Source organism: Lycium ferocissimum, unplaced genomic scaffold (genome assembly GCF_029784015.1).
Source record: "Lycium ferocissimum isolate CSIRO_LF1 unplaced genomic scaffold, AGI_CSIRO_Lferr_CH_V1 ctg2309, whole genome shotgun sequence".
Classification (NCBI taxonomy): Eukaryota; Viridiplantae; Streptophyta; class Magnoliopsida; order Solanales; family Solanaceae; genus Lycium; species Lycium ferocissimum.
Window position 1 is genome coordinate 119117 of NW_026720753.1, and position 22592 is coordinate 141708.

The window sequence follows — 22592 nt, forward strand, 5'->3', positions numbered from 1 at the left end:
AATTGTAGCTTTGGTAACTCCGCGATAACTTGAGATACATAACTTATTTTATAAGAGCCCGTTTGGCTTAGCTTATAAGCCATTTTTTGCTTAAAATAAGTCCAAAGAAATAAGTTGGGGTAGCCCAACTTATTTTTTTTTTTGACTTATTTTTGTTTTAGAATATATTATAATTAGCCTTTTTTAAAGCCTAAGCCAAACAGGCCCTAAAACTACACAGCAGAAACGTTACATAGTATATAATTAATATGTTGATTTATATCCCATGCTACTTCAGTTGGAAATGTGCATGTTTTCATATAGTGAATATGTCTGTATATATTTGTACCCAAACAAAATAGTTATAATTGAGTCATTTACTCCCCATCCAGCGTGATTGATCTCCTCTTCTTAACATTTATAAATTCGCAAGCTGAAGTATCATTGCTATAATTCTGAATGCGTGACACATTAGGATTTAGGAGAGAGTCGATCAGAGTAATTAAGCCAAACACTTCCTATCAGTGGGCATTATTATCTTGTATCTTTTTGTTAGTCCTTTCCATTTGTGATGTTTTGAACACATTCCTAGAGTTAATTATGCTTTAGTACAAGGTAGTGCTGAGGATTGTAGAACTGGTTTTGCGAGTCTTGTGTTGGTTCTCTATTGAACATTTGTTTTTAGTATCTTTGGTTTGTGATTTTAGAATATATTATGTGTCTTGTGATGAATATTTGGTTATTAATACTCATAATCATAGTACAAAGAAGACTCACCTTGATTTTCGTCATAAAAATTTAAAAAACCTCTCTAATTAAAGAATTATAAGACTTCTCATCTAAACATGCACATATATACAAATATAATTTGGGGTCAGTTTAATCAATGTTGGGGAGTTGTCTCATAATATTCATATTACTAGTAGCGAAAGATATCTTCTGTGTATATGTCCTCTAGAGAATGAAAAGGGTAAAACATAGCTATGCTTTCTTTATAACAGAAATAATGAAAATAGAACAAAATAAAATTACAGGAGGCAGTGATTTGCATCATAAACGGAATTGGCAGGATGTTATATATTAATATGTCAAAAGCCACATTTATTTATCACCAAATGGTGGAATACATTGGATACATTAACCATACAGCTCCAATTTTCTTGGGGCTACCTAGCAGATCTAGTTAAATATTAGATGCGAGTAATTTCAAACCCCCCCCCCCCCCCCCCTCAAGTTACTACGGGAGTTTGTACGACAAAGTCCAACACATTAACAAAAAGACGAACTCGATCACATCTAAAATCTTCTGTCACTGGAGAACCATTCAACACGTTTGGAATATTAGTTAATCTTGGATTTTCCTTTTGGATTGTTTCCCTAGCAAGTTTAGCTGGTACCCCAAGAAGTTCTGGCCATTTGTCCTTTGTCACTCCTACAATGTACATATAATAAGAAAGACAGACATATAATAAGAAAGACAGAGATTAATTATGATAAAAAGAATTAGAAAGCATATGCATAATTATATACAAACACCATAAAAAAAGATGAGTTACGTTATTGGTCCTTGTAGAAAAGTTTAACTTCTATTGCCAACTTCTAAATTCATCAATATTTGACTTAGTTCCAACAACATTAGTACATTAGATGTAGTTATTCAAATAACATAGAAGTACTATATCAATTAGTAATTGGTTATCGATGGATTAGAACAAACAAAATATTTATTAGACTGCAGTACTGCACTAACAGTAATGGTATTATATACAATGGATATATTATAATGTTGAAATATGAAGAATGGGACCAAACCTGGGCAACCAGACTGAGACACATCAAGTTGAAAGACATCAATTTCCAAATCTTGAGCAGTGAGAGGCTGAAAGACTGTTCATAGAATTGATTAAATAATTTCTTTTATTTTTCTTAAATTTTTTTATAGAAATAAATGTGAATAAAATGTATAAAAATAAATGTCGGAATCAATGAAATAGGAAAATACGGGCAAACGTACGTGATGCAAGAAGCAAAAAAGCAACCACGAGAGTTAACTTCTCCATAGTTTTTGGCTAGTTTTTTCTAATTGCTTTGAAGAATTGAAATTAACAAACCAAGATGTGATGATTGTGTTAGATTCATTTGGCTATAGAGGGCTATTTATAGGAGAGTTGTTGCCTCAAATACATGCATGAAAACCACCTATTTTTCTCATGAGCAGCCATAGTAGATTAATTTAATGTTGAAGATAAGCCTGATGAGTTGTCCATCACACACTATTAATTTTTTATGTTAAGTTTTCTGTCAATTTTTGTTCTTACAGTACGTATATTAAATATTGTTATGAAATTGATTGTTTTATGATTTCCATGTAGATCTGTGAAAAGCAACACCTTGGAAGCGGAGTCAGTAATTTGGCGATGGGTGTGCAAATTTTATTTTCATTTGTATTAAGAGTGTGCAAAATTAAATATATACTCATAATAACTGCTCCCTCCGTATCAAAATATTTGTCGTCCTTACAAAAAACACTTGTCTCAAAATATTTGTCGTTTTGTTTAATCAAGACAAAATTAAGTAACTTTTTTCCATTTTATCCTTGTATTAATTTGCAACATTTAAGAGCTTCTCACCATTAATGGAGTAGATATTTATTGAGGAGAGATCATATGAAATATGTTAAGAGGGTAAAATTGTCAAAATGTTATCCTTATAAATGCTTTCTTAAGGGGCGTGTAAATGAAAAATACGATAAATATTTTGAGACGGAGGGAATATCATTTAACCAATATACATCGCGTAATTTTCCGGTGAAGGATGTGCACCGAAACACCCTTCACCAGACCTACCCGCTTTATTGAGCATTTTCATTCACTGAAGCAACTTGAACAAAATCAAAGTAAAAGAAAGAAATTCTTTATTTCTTTGATCAACTACATCCCCACCTTTTTTTCCTCCAACATTTCTTCTTAGGAGGAATGCCTGCCTCCGTATTGTTGACTCTAGGTTTTCAATCAAGGTGGATGCGCGAACAAGCACACGCTTGTCGAGCGGACTAAATAAGAAATTTAGTACATAAACGGCTATAAACTCAAGCGTATATTGACTAAAGGCATTTAACAATTCTGAATCTTCCCCCAAATACTTTTTCCATGGAGACAAACCCCTCCGGCGGAAACGTTCCCTTTGTTACTATAGACTGAACTCGCTGTGAACCTTTTCGATTATTAGTAGCGGCTCGTGAAGTAGTCCTCTTTCTTTACAAAAAAAGGATACATGTCCCTTTCCAACCAGTCAAGTGGCTTTCCGCTCCTCTCTCTTTGTTTCGTGGCTCCGCCCATGCTTGCAAGTAAATGATTCCACGTGGATGATACTAATTTGTTAGTCGATGTTAAGACGTGATTACATGACTACGCCTTTCTCCCATTTTGGGCCTTGAAATCATTACACGTGTTCCGTTAACAAATAAATGCTTCAGATTTATTTAATTAACTCAATTTTTTAATTTTGATTAATAGTTGACTCTCTTTCCCCCTCTCCTCTTCATAGCCAAACAAGAATCCTTCCATTTCCTCCCAAATCTCTCAAATAGGAGAGGACGACAAAAATTTGAATGCGCTGTGGTTATGAAATTTCTACCTATAGTTTTCCATTGTTAAATCTCAATCAAAGCAAAACATTAAAAAAAAAAAAAAATCTCAATCAAATTGCAACTTATACTTATTATGTTCTCTTTCAATCTATTAATTGAAGAGCTTAATTTAAGATAATATATAACTTTAACTTGAACTTGTTATTCCACGAAATGTTTTTGTTAGTCCTTTCCATTTATGATGCTTTGGACACATTATGCTCTTGTACAAGTTGCTCTTGGAGATTGTAGAATTTCTGGTTTCTCGAATTAGAGAGACTTCTCATCTACACATTCACATAATTTGGGGCCATGACTATTTTTGGGAGATTTCATAATAATATTTGTATTACTAACAGCCAAAAATATCCTCGGTGTGTGTGTATATATATATATATATATATTTTTTTTTCCTTTCCAAACCACCATTGGTGGTGATTGGGCATTGCCTAATCTATGTATTGATTGTAACAAAAAACACATAGTTGGTGTGTTGGCTTTTTGTCCAACCACCTTGAGAAATAAGAAGGATGAACAATTCATCCTTTGTACAAAAAGGTCCCCGTGAAAGGATGAACAATTCATCCTCGGTGTATATGTCCTCTAGATCGAGAATGAAAAGGTACGTAAAATAATTATGCTTTAATCCAAATAAACAGAGCGATGAAAGTAGATTAAAACAAAATAAAATGATGCAGTGATGCATCTTAAAGGGGAAGGGGCAGAATGATATAAATATTACTATTAAAAGCCGCACTTATTCATCACCAAATAGTATATATTACAATATTACATGCATGGAGCATCAACCATACGACTCCAATTTATTTTCTTGGGGCTAATATACATACTTAAACACTCTATACGAGTAATTTTTTTACCTTAACCAACCCTAGGAATTTGTACAACAACGCCCAACACATTCACAAAAAGACGAACTCGGTTACATCTTAAATCTTTTGTCACAGGAGAACCATTCAGTACATTTGGAACATTGGTTAGTCTTCGATTTTCTTTCTGAATTATTCCCCTAGCCAACTTTGCTGGTACTCCAAGAAGTTCTGGCCATGCATCTTTCTTCACCCCTATGATTTATACATATAAGATGAAACCAATAAGAAACATTATGCACAAACAATTAGGTAATAATACTATATAGGTATTAAAAAGCAGGAGATGAAGAGTTTTAAAAACCAAACCTGGGCAACTCGACTGAGCCGTGAGAGGTTGAATAAAGACTGTTCATAGAATAATTTACATTAATTAGTTTTGTTTGAATAAGTAGAAAAAAAAATGTGAAAAACATACTACTAAAAAGACCCGAATTTCCAATGGGCATCCCGTCAGAACATCGTTAGAATATGGGATTTCTAGCTGAAAGTCCGTCGCAAAAGTTTTCGATGAGTCGATTTCAGTTTTGACGGGTCCCATCGGAAATTCGCCTTTTTTGAAAGTGAAGGTATAAAAATAAATGTGGGAATTAATGAGAGGAATAAGGGCTAACTTGATGAAAGAAGCAAAAAAGCAAACACGAGAGTTAACTTCTCCATAGTATTTTATCTAAATTTCTTGTTTTGAATAGTTAAATTCATTTGGTTTTATGTGGATATTTATAGGAGAGTTAGTGACTTACATGAAATGCCTGTTTCTCTAAGCAACCATAGCACAATAATATAATGTTGAAGATAAGTTTGATGAATGGCCGACTATAGGCTGTTAATTAATTTCTTTTACTTAGCTTGTTGACTTTTTGTATAAATTTATGTTCTTGTAGTACTGCTTCACTAAAAAATTGTATGATCGTTAAATGTTTTACAATATTCCTTGTAGATCGATTTAGAAGGAAAAAAAACACGGTATAAGCAAATGATCCATATAAATGATATAACTTCAAGATGAAGGTTTAATCATGTAAGTTTGTTTATATTAAATTTAGCGTTTGCTAAGAGTGTAATGTTATCTCTTTAAAACGTGTATATCAGTGGAAATTGTAGAAAGCCTCTAGTGTTATAGAATTCCAAATTTAAATAGCGAATTCTGGTAGGTTTGTTTTGTGTGATGATTTAGCTAAGGCGTTTCAAGCAAATGTTCATCGAATAACACTAGAAATTATAGTATAAACTTCTTTTTTTTGAGTGATTTTTTTTTTTTTTTGTTCAAACTATAGAGGACAGAAGGAGCACTATGTGTGGGGGAATATTTGGAAAAAGACATATGGCACATTTTTCTAATTGGTTTTCAAGTTTGAACTTTGATTATCAACCTAAAAGTCCAAAAACCAAAATACAAAAACAAAAGAAGTGGCCCTAATCGTGCAAATTAATTCTAGTAGTACAATTTTTCTTTCTCAACACATTATATAGTACAAGTTTGGTTAAATTTAAGCATCGTTTCAATTTCGTATATCGGACCCATATTAACATTTTAAATAATATCTGCATACGAATAACTAGTTAGCAAGTGGATAAGCTAAGATGTACTGAGTCATAGGTAATTAAGTAATTGTGATATTTTCATACATATCAAGTACTATAACATTAACTAGTTAGCAAGTGGAAAAGCTAAGATGTACTGAGTCATAGGTAATTAAGTAATTGTGATATTTTCATAATTTCCAATTATGTTTTGAGTTGATTTTGTATGTTGTTATGTATTTCCTCATTTCCTTTTACTTGTTCAATTTGTAATTGGCAGTCCCCTTAATAATGCGCTAATTATATATTTATTTCATTAAGTTACCCTTATTAAATATGATAAATTGCTAATTTTGCATACCGTTACATTTAGAGTTCCACCAGCTTCCATTATGATGTTTTGAACACATTCCTAAAGTTATGCTCTACTTACATAAATAACTATCTTTTAATACTTGCTTTCAATCCGTAGTGTTATAGCCCGTATATTGTACGTTTGGAAATTCCAAGGTCGTCGTGGAAAGTTAAGGGCGAGACCATTTTCAGAAATTATTTTAATGGACGAGTTGTTATAAATATTATTTATGACTATTATTAGTATGGAAATATTGGGAAAGGTTAAGGGCAAAAAGGGAAATTTGCAAATGGCATCATGGTAATTTTGCGGAAAGGCTAAGGGTAAAATGGGAATTTATGATGTTCTAGAAAAATTCATGGAATGGCCATGTTGGCCGAAAATGTAGCATATGTAGGTGTATGCTCACATTTTTTTTATGAGGGCTAAAGTGTACATAGGAAGACAATTAAGTCTTCTTTGTTATTTCAAGAAATTTCTAGAAAAATGAAATGAAAATGATGACAAAAATTAAGTCATCTTTGCCATGGAAAATAAGAAAATTCTAGAAATAAAGAAAGGGGGAAAAGAAAAGAAAAATCTAGAGAGGGGGCATGTGCCCCTCACATGCATGCAATATGTATATATATAAGAGAAGGGTGGTCATATTTTAACAAGGAGAGAAAGAAAGCAAGAAAGAAAGAAAGAAAGAAGAAAAAAAAAATGGAGGGGCCATTCGGCCATGCCTTGGCCGAATTGGTGCCATGAGGGAGAGAGCAAGAAAAATATTTTTCTCCTAGTTTTCCTATCAATTTGAGGATCCTCTACAACATGGTGCAAGTGTTGAAGCAAGTAGAAGGATGTTTGGTGTCATGCACCAACCCTACACCAAGTGAGAAGTTGAAGGAAAAAGGTGAGATTTAATCTCTTTTTATATGTTATGAAGGGTTTATTTATGTTCTAGTATGTAGAAATGGTTAGAATTCATGAGAATATGGAAGTTTGCGTGGTGTTTATATGTGTGTATGAAGCCGTGTGTGTGTAATGTTGTGTAGACAAAATAAGTTGAATTTTATGTAGTATTTTAGTTGTGGATATTGTGGATTTTATATTGGAAGTGAAGGTTGAATGAATTGGGTTGAAATTGGAAATATGGAATATGGCCGTATGGTTGTTGCATGATGTAGAAGCCAATGAATTAATTGTTCTTAGTATTGGTTGTTGTTGTAATGTATAGAAATAGATGAAAAATTCATGAAAACTTGTTGGTAGTTGTTGTGGCCGAAAATGATGGAAGGTTGACAAGTTATGGTGAATTAATTCTAGTTAATATTTTAGTTGTTGTGTTGCGGAATCCATGATGAAAAATGAAGGTTTGATGGCTTAAAATGAAGTTGTAGTCGTTATCGGAATATTAGAATAGTTAATGTGATATTGGCTTGAATTCTTACATTGCATGGAAAATGTTGTTAATGTAAATTGATATTATTGGATATTCTAGTTGTCGTCGTTATGAATTATGTGATGAAGGGGAAGGTTGTTGTTGAAGTTAGTATACATGAATGATGATGAAATGTATAGTTGTTGTGAATTGGAAGGTTTCGGGTAAAGTAATATGTTAATTGAGTTGTTAGAAGATTATATGAATTGCATTGAGTTGAATTGAAGTGAATTGAATTGAATTGAATTGAATATAAAAGTGTTCTTTGGGATAACGGCTAGTAATGTTGTTGGATTGGCGAGTTGAATTCTCGGGTTTGTTGATGTTGGTTTGGGCGAGCCATATTCTCGGGACGGTGTATTTTCAGGGGAGATGCTGCCGAAATTTCGGCAGAATATAAGTGAATTTATTTGAAAAGTTGAGACAAGTGAATAACAATGGATTAAATGATTGTGTGAATTCTTTGGTATGTAGATTGACAAGTTTGGACAAATGAGCATAACTAGTTGGTCGCAAAGCACGGTATGTAAGGCTTACCCTTTCTTTCTTTCTTTTGGCATGTCTTAGAGCCAAGTAAGGTGTGATATTGATATGTATATTCGGGTTATTCTATTCTCGTGATTCCGAATCTGTTTAGGAGTCGTATGTTCCCCTAATTTAAGTATCTAATAATTACGACAGACGAATTCTGATTTAAGCATTCTGGTATACGTATCCTGATATAAACATTTTGGTCTAAGCATCCGGATATAGATATTCTGATGTAAATATTTTGACACAAGCGTTCTGACATGAGAAATTCGATACAAGAAATTTGGAATAGGTATTCTGAGTTGAGTATTCTGATATAAGTATGAGTATTCCTAACCTTGATATCAATATTCCGACATAAGTGTTTCGATATAAGTATTCTGATATAAATATTCTGATATAAGTATTCTGTTATAAATAATCCATTATGAACGTCTGATTATTTCATCGGGTCTTGGTTTATGTGCATTTAGTTTCTCACTACTCTGTTCGTGCATATGTTACGATTTCCTTCGCCGAGTCCGGGCGGTTTATTTCGTGCGCATTATGACATATTCGGCGGTATGATGTGTTACGGTTTTCGAGACCTCGCCATAGGGCCGGTTACCGTCTATGGTGTTATGATGTGATATGGCTTCGACATATTCGATGATATGATGTGTATGATGTTACGATGTGTTCGGAGTTTGTACGGAGATTTGAAATCTTACGGAGTATGATGTGTTGTGGCACCGGTCTGGGGGTGACCACGTTCGAGCCCATGCATGATTTTTATTTGCATTCCGTACATTTGCATTCTCGCGTGGTTTGATCCGTCACTTCGTATTTGTTTTTTACTTCCGCATATCGTACATATGTTCCGTACATCCGGATCCGGTTATGATTTCGTCTCGCTATACTTTCGTACATTTGATTCGATCATGATTACATTTCGTATTTCTGCCTTTCATACTCGGTACATATTCCCACCGACCCCCTTTCTTCGGGGGGCTGCGTTTCATGCCACGCGGTGCACACCCGATGATCGAGAAGACTTTGCTAGGAGGAGTTTCGACGAGATTGGCGAGCTCCATTTCCCTCGGAGTGTCGCCGAGTCGAGCATACCGAGTTGTGATTTACGATTTGTGTTAGAGACTTTGCGAGACGAGTCGTGAGTCCGAGATCCGTGTCTCGAGCGGCCCTGTTTGCTATGGTGGCACGAACGGCCTATATGTTTGTACGTATGTATGTTCGGGCGATGTACATCCCTTTGCCTACGGATTTGATCGATATGTTTGTTATGTTTGATACGCGCCGCCTAAGACGATGTACGTTATCGGTTCCTTTGAAAGTCTTTCGTACGCTCCATGTGATTTGATGCGGAAATTTGAAAGGAATATGTATGAAATTGGAGTCTGAGGGTTCGCTCGGCTCCGTATGTGGGGCCGGGTGCCCATCACACCCTGATCAAGATTAGGGTGTGACACGTAGCTACCTTTTTGCTATTTACAATTCGTAGCTACATTTAGGCATTTTTGTTGTATTTGACTGTATTTCAGAGTATTTGAATACCTTTGTACAGTTGTATCCAACCTTATCTGATGTCACATGTATTTGGCTAAATTTGAATATATGCAACCTTAATTTCTCTGAATACATGTGTATTTAAAATGATGCATTTAAGTGTATTTAAATACATGACGGGGGGGGGGGGGGGGGGTTGTGTATTTAATGTGTTTATATATTAATGTATCCTTTTTTTGTGGGTGTAGTTGAATGTATTCGACTGTATTTGAATGTATTTCAACAAAATTTCAGATGCAAAATTTCAAATACACTGTATGTACTCGAAAAATTGTATACAAACATATATATAGATATTCAAACACATACAGTCAAGTACATCTAGTTTGCACCCAAAATACAATAAGCAAAATTTCAAATACACTGTATTTACTCGAAAAATTGTATACAAACATATGTACATAGATCATTCAACCAACACATACAGTCAAATACATCTAGTTTCCCCCCAAAATACAATCAGCCAACGACTGTAATTAACTGTATTTCAACAAAATTTCAAATGCACTCAGATCTAAGACACAACAAGGAGAAGAAGCCATGAATTCCGGTATCCGTTAGATCTGAGAAGCGTAATGGCAGTGGAGGAGGTAGTGGAGTTTCTCAGATCTGGTGGTGGCGTTGTGGAGGAAGAAGAGGTGGAGGGGGAGATGCGGCCACCATTGAAGCAACAGTACGTAAGAAAGCTAACTTGGCCGGAGATCTGGTATTTGGCCGCAGAGACGGAGGAGACAGAAAGATGGCGATGGACGAGGGAGAAGAGAGAGGGAAAAAGGAGAGAGGCACCATAGAGAGGGAAAGGTATTTGGCCGGAGAGGAACGGAGAGAGAGGTGATGGAGAAGAAAGGAATGAGGGAGAAATACAAGCCATAAACCTAATGTATTTTGGTATAGCTATGAAAGGTAATTTGCAAAATCACTGTAGCTACTAAATATAAATAAATTAAAAAGCAGTTATTATCAATAATTACTTCTTGGAGATATCTATGCCAAGTAATTATTCCTTGAATATTTGATTGTAGCGTCTTTAATTTGTGATTGATAATGTTAGTGGATATTATGTGCATCGTAATGAATATTTGGTTCAAGATTATGAGAATGCTCTTGGGTCCAAAGAAGACTTTGTCCTACAACCTAAATAGAAATCGAGCATTCAGTGGATTGCTTTTATAAATAAACTTGCAACACTAATTTTGCCGAACTACTTTCTATATGATCTCAAACTTTAAACATGTTTTAACTATACTAGTATAATACCTGCGCGATGCGCTGAAAGTGTTAGAGAAAAAAATATTATCTTATTTGCTTGACCATATTAATTATTTTATCAATTGTGAAATTTAAACTATTTGATCCACGAAGATTGAGACGCATCTGTCTAAACACTGCCTTAATAAACTTGTAAATAAGAATTTCGCTGGTGCAATCTTCTCAGCAGGAGCAAAAACAGAAATTTCAAATGTCTTTCAACTTAGAACTCCCATAAATTAGAGAGAAAATGACAAATAAAGTATGGAGTAGTTATGAGATTATAATTAGTTCAGAAATATGATCACATATCAGTACAGATAGCAACAAACACCCAATAAAAGGAAAACAATAGCTCGGCTTACAACAACAACAACAACATACCCAGTGAATCCCATAACGTGGGGTCTGGGGAGGGTAGAGTGTACGCAGACCTTACCCCCACCTTAGGTAGGAAGGCTGTTTCCGAAAGACCCTCGGCTCAAGAAAAAGCATAGGAAAGGTCAGATACGGGCAAACAAATCAAAGCAATTATGAAAATGAAAACAATGAAAGTAAATAAGCCATTATAAACCAACAGATACTCACATAAATCAGGAGACAAGAAACTATAGAGCAATATAACTACTCGTAAGAAAGGATAAACGCGACTACCTACTAGTCTTCTACCCTAATATGAGTCCTCTATACCCTCCTATCTAAGGTCATGTCCTCGTGTAAGGGAAATGCGCCATGTCCTGTCTAATCACCTCCCCCAATTTTTCTTCGGCCTACCTCTACCTCTTCTGAAACTGTCGCTAGTCAGCCTCTCGCACCTCCGCACGGGGCATTTGCATCTCTCCGCATCACATGCCCAAACCATCTCAGCCTCGCTTCCCGCATCTTGTCTTCCACTGAGGCTACTCCAACCTTGTCTCGGATGACTTCATTCCTAATCCTATCGCTCCTAGTGTGGGCACATATCCATCGCAGCATTCTCATTTCCGCCACTTTCATCTTCGAACATGAGATTTCTTGGTGGCCAACACTCCGCCCCATACAACATAGTTGGTCTAACCACCACTTTGTAGAACTTGCCTTTACGTTTTGGTGGCACCTTCTTGTCACACAACACTCCGCAGGCAAGCCTCCATTTCATCCACCCCCGCACCAATACGGTGTGTGACGTCATCATCAATCTCCCCATTTCCTTGTATAATAGACCCAAGATACTTGAAACTATATTTCTTCTGTATGACCTGGGTGCCAAGCTTCACTTCCACATCAACCTCATGCACTATATCACTGAACTTGCACTCCAAGTACTCTGTCTTGGTCCTACTCAACTTGAACCCTTTAGACTCCAGAGTTTGTCTCCAAACCTCCAGCTTAGCGTTAACCCCGCTGCGAGCCTAATTACTATGTCATCCGCAAATAACATACACCATGGCACCTCATTTTGAATTTGCCGTGTCAATCCATCCATCACCAAGGAAAATAAAAATGGTTATCTTTGTAAAATGAGTTAAGCCCATCCATATAAGGTGCCAGCTGCTTTATGTGATTCACCAGTCTGGTGTCACAACCCTTCTTGTTCATCACCCTTCCTGTTCATCTTTTGTAACCGCACAAAGAGCTCTCCCACCAAAACTTCTACCAAGAACATGAATAAGAAATGCGCCAATAAATTTTAAATAAAACAAAATATCACAATTGCACAATTTACACACCTCTACATAGGGGAACAATTCTCTACTTCCTGGAAGTTTTATTCTGTATACCATCACAATCTAACACATTCACTACTTCAATTTCTAAATAAATACATATACTGTCATTATTTCAAATCAGGTTTACCATAAATAATGAATGTTCTTCCCAACATGAAATATCGCCTCAAGAAAGCAAAAAAGAGTTTTACACTCTATTGCGTCGACACATTTCAATTGCACGAAACAAAAGGAAAATCGCTATACAAATAACACTAAAGGAAGTAGAATGGAATGGAAGTATTACATCACGGTGGACCGATGTAGAAATCTCCGACTGTAAGTAATCAACAAAGGCATTGAGATTGGAGAGAGGTGGAGTTTCAACTGGGGGTGACTTTCATTCAGCATAGCCAGTAGACCACCGGCTGGTGCTCCTTTGGTAGCCACTTAGCTTGCACTTCCATAACTCCACCTCTGAGTCACCAACTCTGCCTCATATATTAGCGAATTTAAAAACTAATTGTTGGCAAAGAGATTACAATCAAGTTACCCATTTCTCGCTTACTTCACCTAAAAAGGATACAAAGGCTTACTACCGCACATTTTACTCCTAAAGCTTCTGGTTAATGTTCAACTATTTGATTAGCGAGCTCTCTGCAATACACAAAGGAAGCAGTTGTAATTTAAATATCAAAGAGCTTCTACAAAATAAAACCCGATAATCATCAGGAGGGACCATAAAACTCACCACAGAGAAGGTATCTGCCTTGCCACGGCGTGCGCTTGGTATTCCAACAAAGTTTCATCCATGTGACAATTTTCTTCACCAACTTGCAGAACACAACTTTTGCTAATAGTCAGTGTAAACTGGTAGGAACAATGTATTGCTAAAGAGGCATCCACACGTAGATGTTGTTCTTCATCACATACGACGGACAAAAAAATATTTTTATAGTAATTATTTATAATTCAAAGCTGCAGCCAAGCACACGACACCAAAAAAAAAGGATTCTCAATGAAACTATAATCTCGGCTTTTGTAATGAGGCATTATAAGAATCGGGCTTGGTCTATCTTTGTTTTCAAGTAAGATGACATTTTTCTTACCACTGAATATCCAATGAATTGGAAACAGGGGAGATTAAACACTTTCTCCGGTGTATACACAGACGAAGTAGAAATATTATATAAAGTAACTTAAGTAATAACTACTTACTCCTTAAAATCTGCAAATATAATAACTTGTTCAGCTAATTTCATCAAATTAGCCTAGAAAGACTTATAAAGTTCACTATGAAATATGCATTTCTTCACTGTTTGTGCTGTTGAAATTGACGAAGGGAGGGATATAAGTCAGTGCTAATTGGTCATTAGTCTTTTCAGTTTCAATTACCACTAATCACGGAACAGGACATTCGTTATTTCATTCAAAATTATCCACAAACATATTCAAGCCAATGCGTCACTCATGATGCCAATGTCACTCCACGCGCACCAGTTGCTAACCGATCATCCAATTAAGGAGAAAGAACAATGCATATCCGGCTAACCGAACGATTCTAAATAACATATAGCATTAGTTCTATTCAATATTGCGTAAAAAGAAGGCCAAAATTGTTCGGATGAACATGAAAGGAGAATATAGGTATTTGATCGGTGTCTTGATTCGCTTAAAATGGTCCTTTTGTGAAACACAAGTGCCATTGGTGGAGAAAGTTGAATCCCAAACTAAAACAGTAAAATGAAGGTGTTCAATATTCGGTAGATGCCGAAAGCGAAGGGAAACGGATGGTCATTAATGCTTAATTGCCATCAAACAAACAACAATGGTCCTCTTGGATTTTGTTCATAAAATCTATTCAATCAGGAAATGCACCAGCTAAGACAAAGGCAGAGAGGATCTAGCTCCTCAAGATATACTTCGAATTTAGATGGATTCGCACCAAAACACACCTGTCTAGGCCTATTGTGATTTCTTTAAGCCAAAAGCCACTCTTTCTAATTGAAAGAATAAAGTTTGATGGTACGGCAGAGGTTATTTTCCACAAAAATGTTTCCAGAAAGAAGTCATTATGGTGTTGTGCCTCATTTTTCTTTGCAACTATCTTAATTTTGAACCTCACAACACTTGGGTCTATCAGCATTCTTGGACATTATTATCAATCATTTATAATCAGGAATCTCATTAAGACGCTATCCAATTTGCTAATTATTAGTATTAATCTTTAATATACATTTTTTTCACAGAAAATAATTTCCATAGAAAATAACTCCCATCATGCCAAATGCACTTAAAATACATCCAGAAAAAGCTAGAACCAAACCCATGAATCATAAATCACAGGCAACAAATTACAAACAAAGGCAGACTTGTACTTGTGAAGTCGCTTGAGGTAAACAATGGCTTCATCAAGCATTGAAGCCTTGTCGGTACCGTCCTTTAAATCCATTAGAAAATAATTAACTCACCCGGAGCACAATTTGAGCTCATCACATTCTCTTATTTTCTCATGTCGTTGACATCGTCACTTAGAAAACACCTCTTGTTTCTCGACTGGACAACTGATACATTCACTACTTCAATCTGACACATTCACTACTTCAATGAGTATAGACTGAAAAAGTCTATATGATTAGCATAATCCATCAAAATTGAAATAGAAAAACCTAAAGGTTACCTTTGTTTACACCAATTTTGAAGGCCACAAAATTCATGGCAAGAAATGTAAAATAATTTTCCTTCATTTCTATTGAGAAGCAGCTACTGAGTTACCAGTTTCTCCATTTCATCTGGCTTTCTTTCCTGAAAACAAACCATGCGAAATTCCTTTCAGAACTGGATAGAAACGGATACGAAATAGACTAAAAAGATCAAAATATTACACATAATATACTGACTGCTTGAGTTCAGACTTGCTAAAATACTCCAGATAGACTATTTTCTTCCTCTTGTCTGCCAAAGGAAGTAATTTGAGACGCATTAGTCAATCCACTCGGCAGGCTGGTTTTTCCTATTGAGAAGACAAAAGCTTAATGAGAACAAAGATGTATATACAGATACAAAAACTTCTGTTTGCCAGAAAATATAAAACTTGCATAATATCACTTTGAAAAGAGAAAATAGAAAACTTGCAAAGTCTCCTGAGCCGTTTGTTTTTATAGTTACTGTTTATGGCATACACATCACTGCATTAAGTAACACCTTTGGACATATTTCTGACATTTAAGAGCCTCGATAGCTGCAAATGTACAGGTCAAACCTATAAAAAATTTACACTTAAAACGATCTTCGTAACATCCATTGAGTAGTTCAGTACATGGCTTCACTACAGAGAAATAAAACATCCAATTAATTAAGCTCTTCAACATATTACTCTTAAACCAAGCCAGCAGAAAACTACTGTCAAGCAAACTTTGAGCACAAGACTGGCATATCTTAAGATGGTGCGCGCAGCCTTTTAAAAAGCACATGCAAATTGAGGACAAAGTTATAGGACCCCAGACAACACACTTCAAGACATTAACCTCCAAGTGGAAATCACCTTACCAAATTCGTCAAGTGGTGTATTATAATAGTATATGGTTGTAATATACGGAAACCAGAAGTTCTACCGAAGTTCGTCCTACCATGGTGCTGAAAATGAATCAATCAAATATTTACTATTGCTATCGCTTGCAATTAGTTGTAGCAAAACACAAAAGGAACCAAAGTATTAGTATCAAAAAAGAAGAATACAAAGAAAACTGACCATATAATAATAGTTTTGGAATGTGGGACCAGTTGTAAACACAAACTGATGGAAGTTGAGAATAAAAATAAATGTAATAGAATTCTATAGTTTCAACCCATACTAAGAAGACAACCAGGTCAGTAATCAAATTCGAAATGAAATATGTTGTGAAAAAACTAAAATCAATTACCATCAATTTAAGTACTATCATCAATTTAAGTACTAAGGATTTTTTAGGTGAAGAAATCACACAGAACTATACTAATTTTCTATACACAATAAAAAGAGTACAAAGCAAAAACACCTGATCGGTGGCAACCGGCGAGAAAGGACAACGGAGACGTGTATGGAAGTAATTGAATTTTGAAGTTCAACTTCAAAATTCAGCCGAGAGATGCAGTGAAGGAATAGCGAAGTTTCCTGTCGATGAAGGAAACTAAAAAATTCTCTGGTATTTCTCCAACTAACATTCGTACCCGCACGTTGCGCGGATAATTATAAAAATAAAAAATAGCAAGAAAATATTACTTGAATAATACGGTAGTCACAAAGAAGCATGATAAAAATCCAGTTTTATTATATTCATTGCCTCATTATATATTTTGGAATTCTTTTGTCTTCATAATATTTACGTACATAATCCACACATTGTATGTTTCAAAGAAAGAGAAAATCAAGATAGCATAAATAATATAATATTTAGTTAAAGCTTCAGGCCTGGTAAAGCAAGTTTATGGGCTTTACCATTCTTAGATAAATGAAGAAATTAAAAAGTCAACAGCTAATTCGAGTGTGCTACGTATTAGCCTTGAAGAACGCATTCAATTTCATCAATTGAATTTTAGTATTGACACTATAATTTGATATTCCATAGGATAAGTTAAAAACACTATCACATTTGGTGTTTCATCTATAGCCAGAGAGGACAGGATGTTAACAAGGGTCATTCCTTCTGTATTGGACAGATATTAGTACAATCAATAATTCGTTATCTGGAGCTCATTGATATGGAGAAACTCGTTCTTGTTTTCGTAGCAGCAAGATTCTGCTAAAAAAAGGAAGCAGTAAACATCACTGAATGCTATATAGGATGCATTGTTGTTCTTTAATGAAACAAACTTTCATACAAATAAGTGGAATCAACATCTATGAATAGACATTGATTCGGAGGAAAAAATTGAAAAAGATAGTACTGCTCCATATCTCAAGGAAACAATCTTTCTGGTGTAAAATGATACTTGAACGTAAGACATTTCTGACGATATTCCTACAACAATCTTTTTCAGTACAAAAGCTGAAGAAGACTATTTCAGAAGTGATAATTATTTTCATAATCATCTGAAATAGGAAATACAATAAAGTACACAAAATCCTTGGTTCATTTGACCTAAAAGTGTAATCAATCATTCATTTGGCTGAAGAAAATTCAAAGGTTGTACTTTCTCAAAACCTGTCACATCACAATACCAACACGAAGAACCACAATGTAAAACTTGTCCATAACTAAAAGAGCTAATAAACATTGTAAAACAAATGTTTAACGAATAAAAAAACCTGACTGAAATAAAGTGTGCATTTGGTTACTACAGTATCCTATAAGTGAAGAACTCATGTTTTCTTTTCCTTCTTAATCACTTTCTGAACTTTATTGTTGGATAATTTCGCATTCAAGTCATCATCACTTTCTTGCATGGAGGATTTGCCTATGGATTTGCTTCTCTTGGCAGATTAAACCCTTTTCCAAGTTCAAATACAACTCTATTTGAAGAGGCAGAATAGGCCATCTTCAAAACAGAATGTCATCCTGAGGATGGAGAGAACTTTGTAGAGCTCTTTCCTTTCATATTTATTTATTAAAGACGATAAGGAGGTAATGGCTAATTTTTTAGCATAATCTAAATAAGTAATCTGTTCTTCAAACATGTACACTCCCAACTCCTTTTTCAATTAATTAATTTCATGAAAATTACCTGAAAAACCTTCTCTCCACCAAAGCTTTGTCCATCATGAAACTGTGGATCCTGTTACGCAGCTAAACACCATAAATTAAACAATAATCTTAAGAAGATGGTTTATATTTAAATTTGGTCGTTAATCTATAATGATCTCTCTTGAATTAATGCTCAGTATATTTTGTCCTCCCAAAAACAGTTTGAGGCCGGTGGCAACATAGTAAGCTAAAAATACTGATATGCGAAAACAAAAAAGAAGCGCTGGAAACGAAAGTGAACACATCATCTAGTAAAATGTTCCTACAAAAAGTAACAACATTCCCATGTCAGATATTTTTGAACGACTCTTACTTTCCTTTAAGATTCAAAGATTATGAGAAAAAACAGCATGAAGGCTGGAAAAAAGAGAAGAATGACGAAGGTAGACAAAAAAATTAATACTGTCTCCTGATTAATACAGGAATTTGAAAAAGTAATATTATATCCTGTTACCTCTTAATCTTGTAAGATCATCTCAATGGAAAACGGTATGTCAGGTTTTCATTTATCCCACAATCGCACTACTCGAACTTGCAAATTCCATTGTATGGAATTTGTCTGGTATAGTGAACAATTGAAGGCAATTTTGTAAAAAAGGGGAATCGAAAACGACTGTAAAGAAGAAACAAAGAACAGGAGGGGAACATATATGAGTAAGAGAAGGTGGATCAGTTAGTTCTCCCACGTGTGGGAAGACTGTGGACATTTGAATTTCGTTTCCGCTCCTTGCAATTGTTTTTTAACCCCCCAAGGTTTTCGTTTTTATTTTTTATTTTTTGCTTTTTTATCTGCTCCTTGCAATTGTTTTTTTAAGCCCCCAAGGTTTTTGTTTTTATTTGCCGAGAAAACTGTTGTTGCATTTATTTTACGTCTTTTTTTTTTTTTTTTTTTTTTTTACCAATTTTGCTAACAGTTTTGCTCCTTATTAATTTGATAACTGTTTGCCACTTGCAGTTTTTTATTTTTTTTAAGTTGGAATTTTTCTGACGATGACACTTGTCATCATATTCTTGCTTTGTCTATATATATATATATATATATATATATATATATATATATATATATATATATAATAGGGAAGTCCTCCCTTTAATTTTTTTTTTTTTTTTTTTAAAAAAAAAAAACTTCTCTAATTGTAGAATTACAGACACTTTTCGTCTACACGCATACATTTAAATTTGGGGTCGATCAGTTCGATCTATTTTTGCGAGTTGTATCAAAAATCAAAATATATTCTTATTAACAGATAAAAGATATCCTCTGTACGTGTGTAGTATATGTCCTCTAGAGAATAAAAAGTACTAAAAAACAAATATGCTTTAATTCAAAAATAATAGAACGATTAAAATAAAATGATGCAGTGATACATCTTAGAAAGGAAAGGCAAGATCATATAATATAAACAGCCACTTATTTATCGTGTCAAATAGTTGATTACAAGCATGGAGCATTAACCATTCGGCTCCAATTTATTTTCTTGGGGCTATAGACGTATACACTCGATGCGAATAAATTTTTTCCCTTAACCAACTCGGGGAATTTGTACAACAAAATCCAACACATTAACAAAAAGACGAACTCGATCACATCTAAAATCTTGTGTTACTGGAGAACCGTTTTGTACACTTGGAACATTAGTTAGTCTTGAATTTTCCTTCTGAATTATTTCCCTAGCCAACTTTGCTGGTACCCCAAGAAGTTCCGGCCATGTATCTTTTCTCACTCCTATAATTTGTTATATATATATGAAACAAAATAAAAAACATTACACTCAAACAATTAGGTAATGATATATAGGAATAAATTAAGAAGCAAGAGATGAAGAGTTTTTAAAACCAAACCTGGGCAACCGGACTGAGCCGTGAGAGGTTCAAAGACTGTCCATATAAAATAATTTACATTAATTTTGTCTGAATAAATAGAAATAAATGTTAAAAAAATACTATTAAAAATACGTGAATTTCTGACGAACATTTCAGTCGGAAACCCGTCTGAAATATGTAATTTTCGACAGGAATCCATAAGAAGACGTTTCTGACAAGTCAATTTCCGTCAAAAAATCGAGTTTTTTTTTTTAATAGTGAAAGTATAAAAATAAATGTGGGAATTAACGAGAGGGAAATAAGGGCTAACGTACGTGATGCAAGAAGCAAGAAAGCAACCACGAGAGTTAACTTCTCCATAGTCTTTTATCTAAACTTCTTCGCTTTGATGCGTTAGATTCATTTGGTTAAATGGGGATATTTATAGGCAGTTAGTGCCTCAATCACATGAGCTACTTGTTCATCTAAGCAAATCATATTTTCCACTAATTTAATGTTGAAGATAAGCTTGATGAGTTGCCGACTATGTTATTAATTTTTTTTATTTGTTGATATTTTGCATCCGTTGACGTTCACTAAAATTTTTTTTAGAAGTTGAATGTTCTACAAAATTAATTCCAGGTAGACTTATTTAAAAAAAAAAAAAAAAACCTATAAGCAAATGATCCATATGGATAATACTAATGTCACTATTAAAGAGGGTGAATTTCTGACTAACGTTCACATCGGAACATCATTAGAAATAGGAAATTTTCAACGGACGAAGCTTTTATAATTGCAATTCACATTTTTTAATAGTGCGTCAAGATTAAGGCTTAATTATGAATGGTTGGTTATACTAATTTTAGTATTTGCAATGAGTCATTCTTTAGAAATGTGTGTCAGTAGAAACTGTAAAGAGTTCATAGTGTTCTGGATTCCCAAATCATTACATAGTGAATTGATTTAAAGGGAATACATTAGATATTGATTATTCATATAGAGGGCTTCAACTAGTTTTTGATCGAGAATACTTATCGTTATAGTTGTTGCGGAATGTTTTACAAAATCATTTATCTTGTTTATATTAATTTTCAACCTATAAAATGTTTATCAAGTCAATAAATTAATTATACATTTGATGGTAACCCAAAATAGCACGGGCTCGGAGAGAACTCATTCCCCCCATGCTATAAGTGTCATAAGATATGAATTTTTCCAAGTAATAATTGCAAATTATATATATATACACCAAATTGTGGTATGTTAGATTCGTTTAGGCTCAGTATAACAATTTTAGGTAGTTAGTGACGCATCACTTATCCGGGATACTTGTTATCTAATCAATCATTGTACATTTTATTTTTAAAAGAATAAGCTTAACGAGTTGACTACGTCCCATTTTTTGTTTCCACCCGATTTTTGGTATTCGTTTTGAGCCGCGCTATTAGTTTGAATATGTGCTGTTGTGTAAGGCCTAAGAAAAATTCGTACGTAATTTTCTTTTCATTGCTAGAACTCGAAGCCGAGGCCTCTGATTAAGAGTAAAGTAAGTTTTGTCCAACCCACCACAATTCTTGGCGATATAATCGACTATGAGCTGAATTAATATATGATGGGTCATTAATCCATCCAAATGTTTGAATTGGGTGAAGATGTGCTAAACTAATGAGTCATGAGTCACCTGTCATACTCTTTCCACGTTTCAATTCTTATTTTATTCTATAAATTATTTTATTATAAAACAAAACCAATAAGACTTTTTTTATTTTGACTATATATAACATATCAAATAAATAATTTGGACTACATATTTAGACCAAATCAAACCAACTTTTAGACGAGCTAAATTCGACGGGACAAAATTGGTAATTTACAAGTCTTTGAAAAGTGTTAGAAAATTGGCGTGAACTTTCTTCACTATGATCCCCCCTCTCTCCTCCCCTGCCAAACCTATTGAAATATTCGATGCCAAAGAGATTTAATAACGCAATTGGAAACTTTTTGTAGTTATCGTTGACATTTAAAGTCCAGTACGGTACACAAAAGGAAAGGAAAAAAAATGGAAAGAAAAGCTCTCGGATAATGTTTCAGAGGACAAGAATATATTTTTAGTTAAATTCATTTCGGGGTCTGACTAATAGCATTGAAACTTCTGATTTTGAGAATAAAACACTTTCAATTAAAGGCCATTTCATTAGACTCTAACTCAAAATCTCTGATTAAGATGGAAAAATATT

The 22592-nt window shown here is 34.4% G+C and overlaps 1 protein-coding gene and 1 long non-coding RNA gene across 8 annotated transcripts; both read right to left on the reverse strand.

Annotated features, from left to right (window-relative positions):
- Positions 1–1205: 1205 nt before the first annotated feature.
- Positions 1206–20809, reverse strand: LOC132043319 (trypsin inhibitor 1). 5 transcript variants are annotated; one of them, XM_059433817.1, is made up of 3 exons: positions 20688–20758; positions 1792–1866; positions 1206–1411 (listed from the first exon to the last, which is right to left on the reverse strand). In XM_059433817.1, exons 1-3 carry the CDS (start codon positions 20731–20733, stop codon positions 1209–1211), a joined length of 324 nt encoding a protein of 107 aa, XP_059289800.1. In that variant the 5' UTR covers positions 20734–20758; the 3' UTR covers positions 1206–1208. The 5 variants fall into 5 exon arrangements, with proteins under 5 accessions (XP_059289800.1, XP_059289801.1, XP_059289803.1 ...); XM_059433818.1 differs by lacking the exon at positions 20688–20758 and adding an exon at positions 1994–2090; XM_059433820.1 differs by lacking the exons at positions 1206–1411; positions 1792–1866 and adding exons at positions 4456–4692; positions 4807–4845 and having other exon boundaries at positions 20688–20779.
- LOC132043320 (uncharacterized) lies at positions 13457–19234 on the reverse strand. Of its 3 annotated transcripts, XR_009411774.1 has the most exons (7): positions 19004–19234; positions 18530–18580; positions 15727–15839; positions 15507–15631; positions 15298–15412; positions 13578–13650; positions 13457–13483 (listed from the first exon to the last, which is right to left on the reverse strand). It is a non-coding gene; the product is annotated as an uncharacterized LOC132043320 (long non-coding RNA). The 3 variants fall into 3 exon arrangements; XR_009411772.1 differs by having other exon boundaries at positions 15298–15631; XR_009411773.1 differs by having other exon boundaries at positions 15298–15631; positions 15712–15839.
- Positions 20810–22592: the final 1783 nt, after the last annotated feature.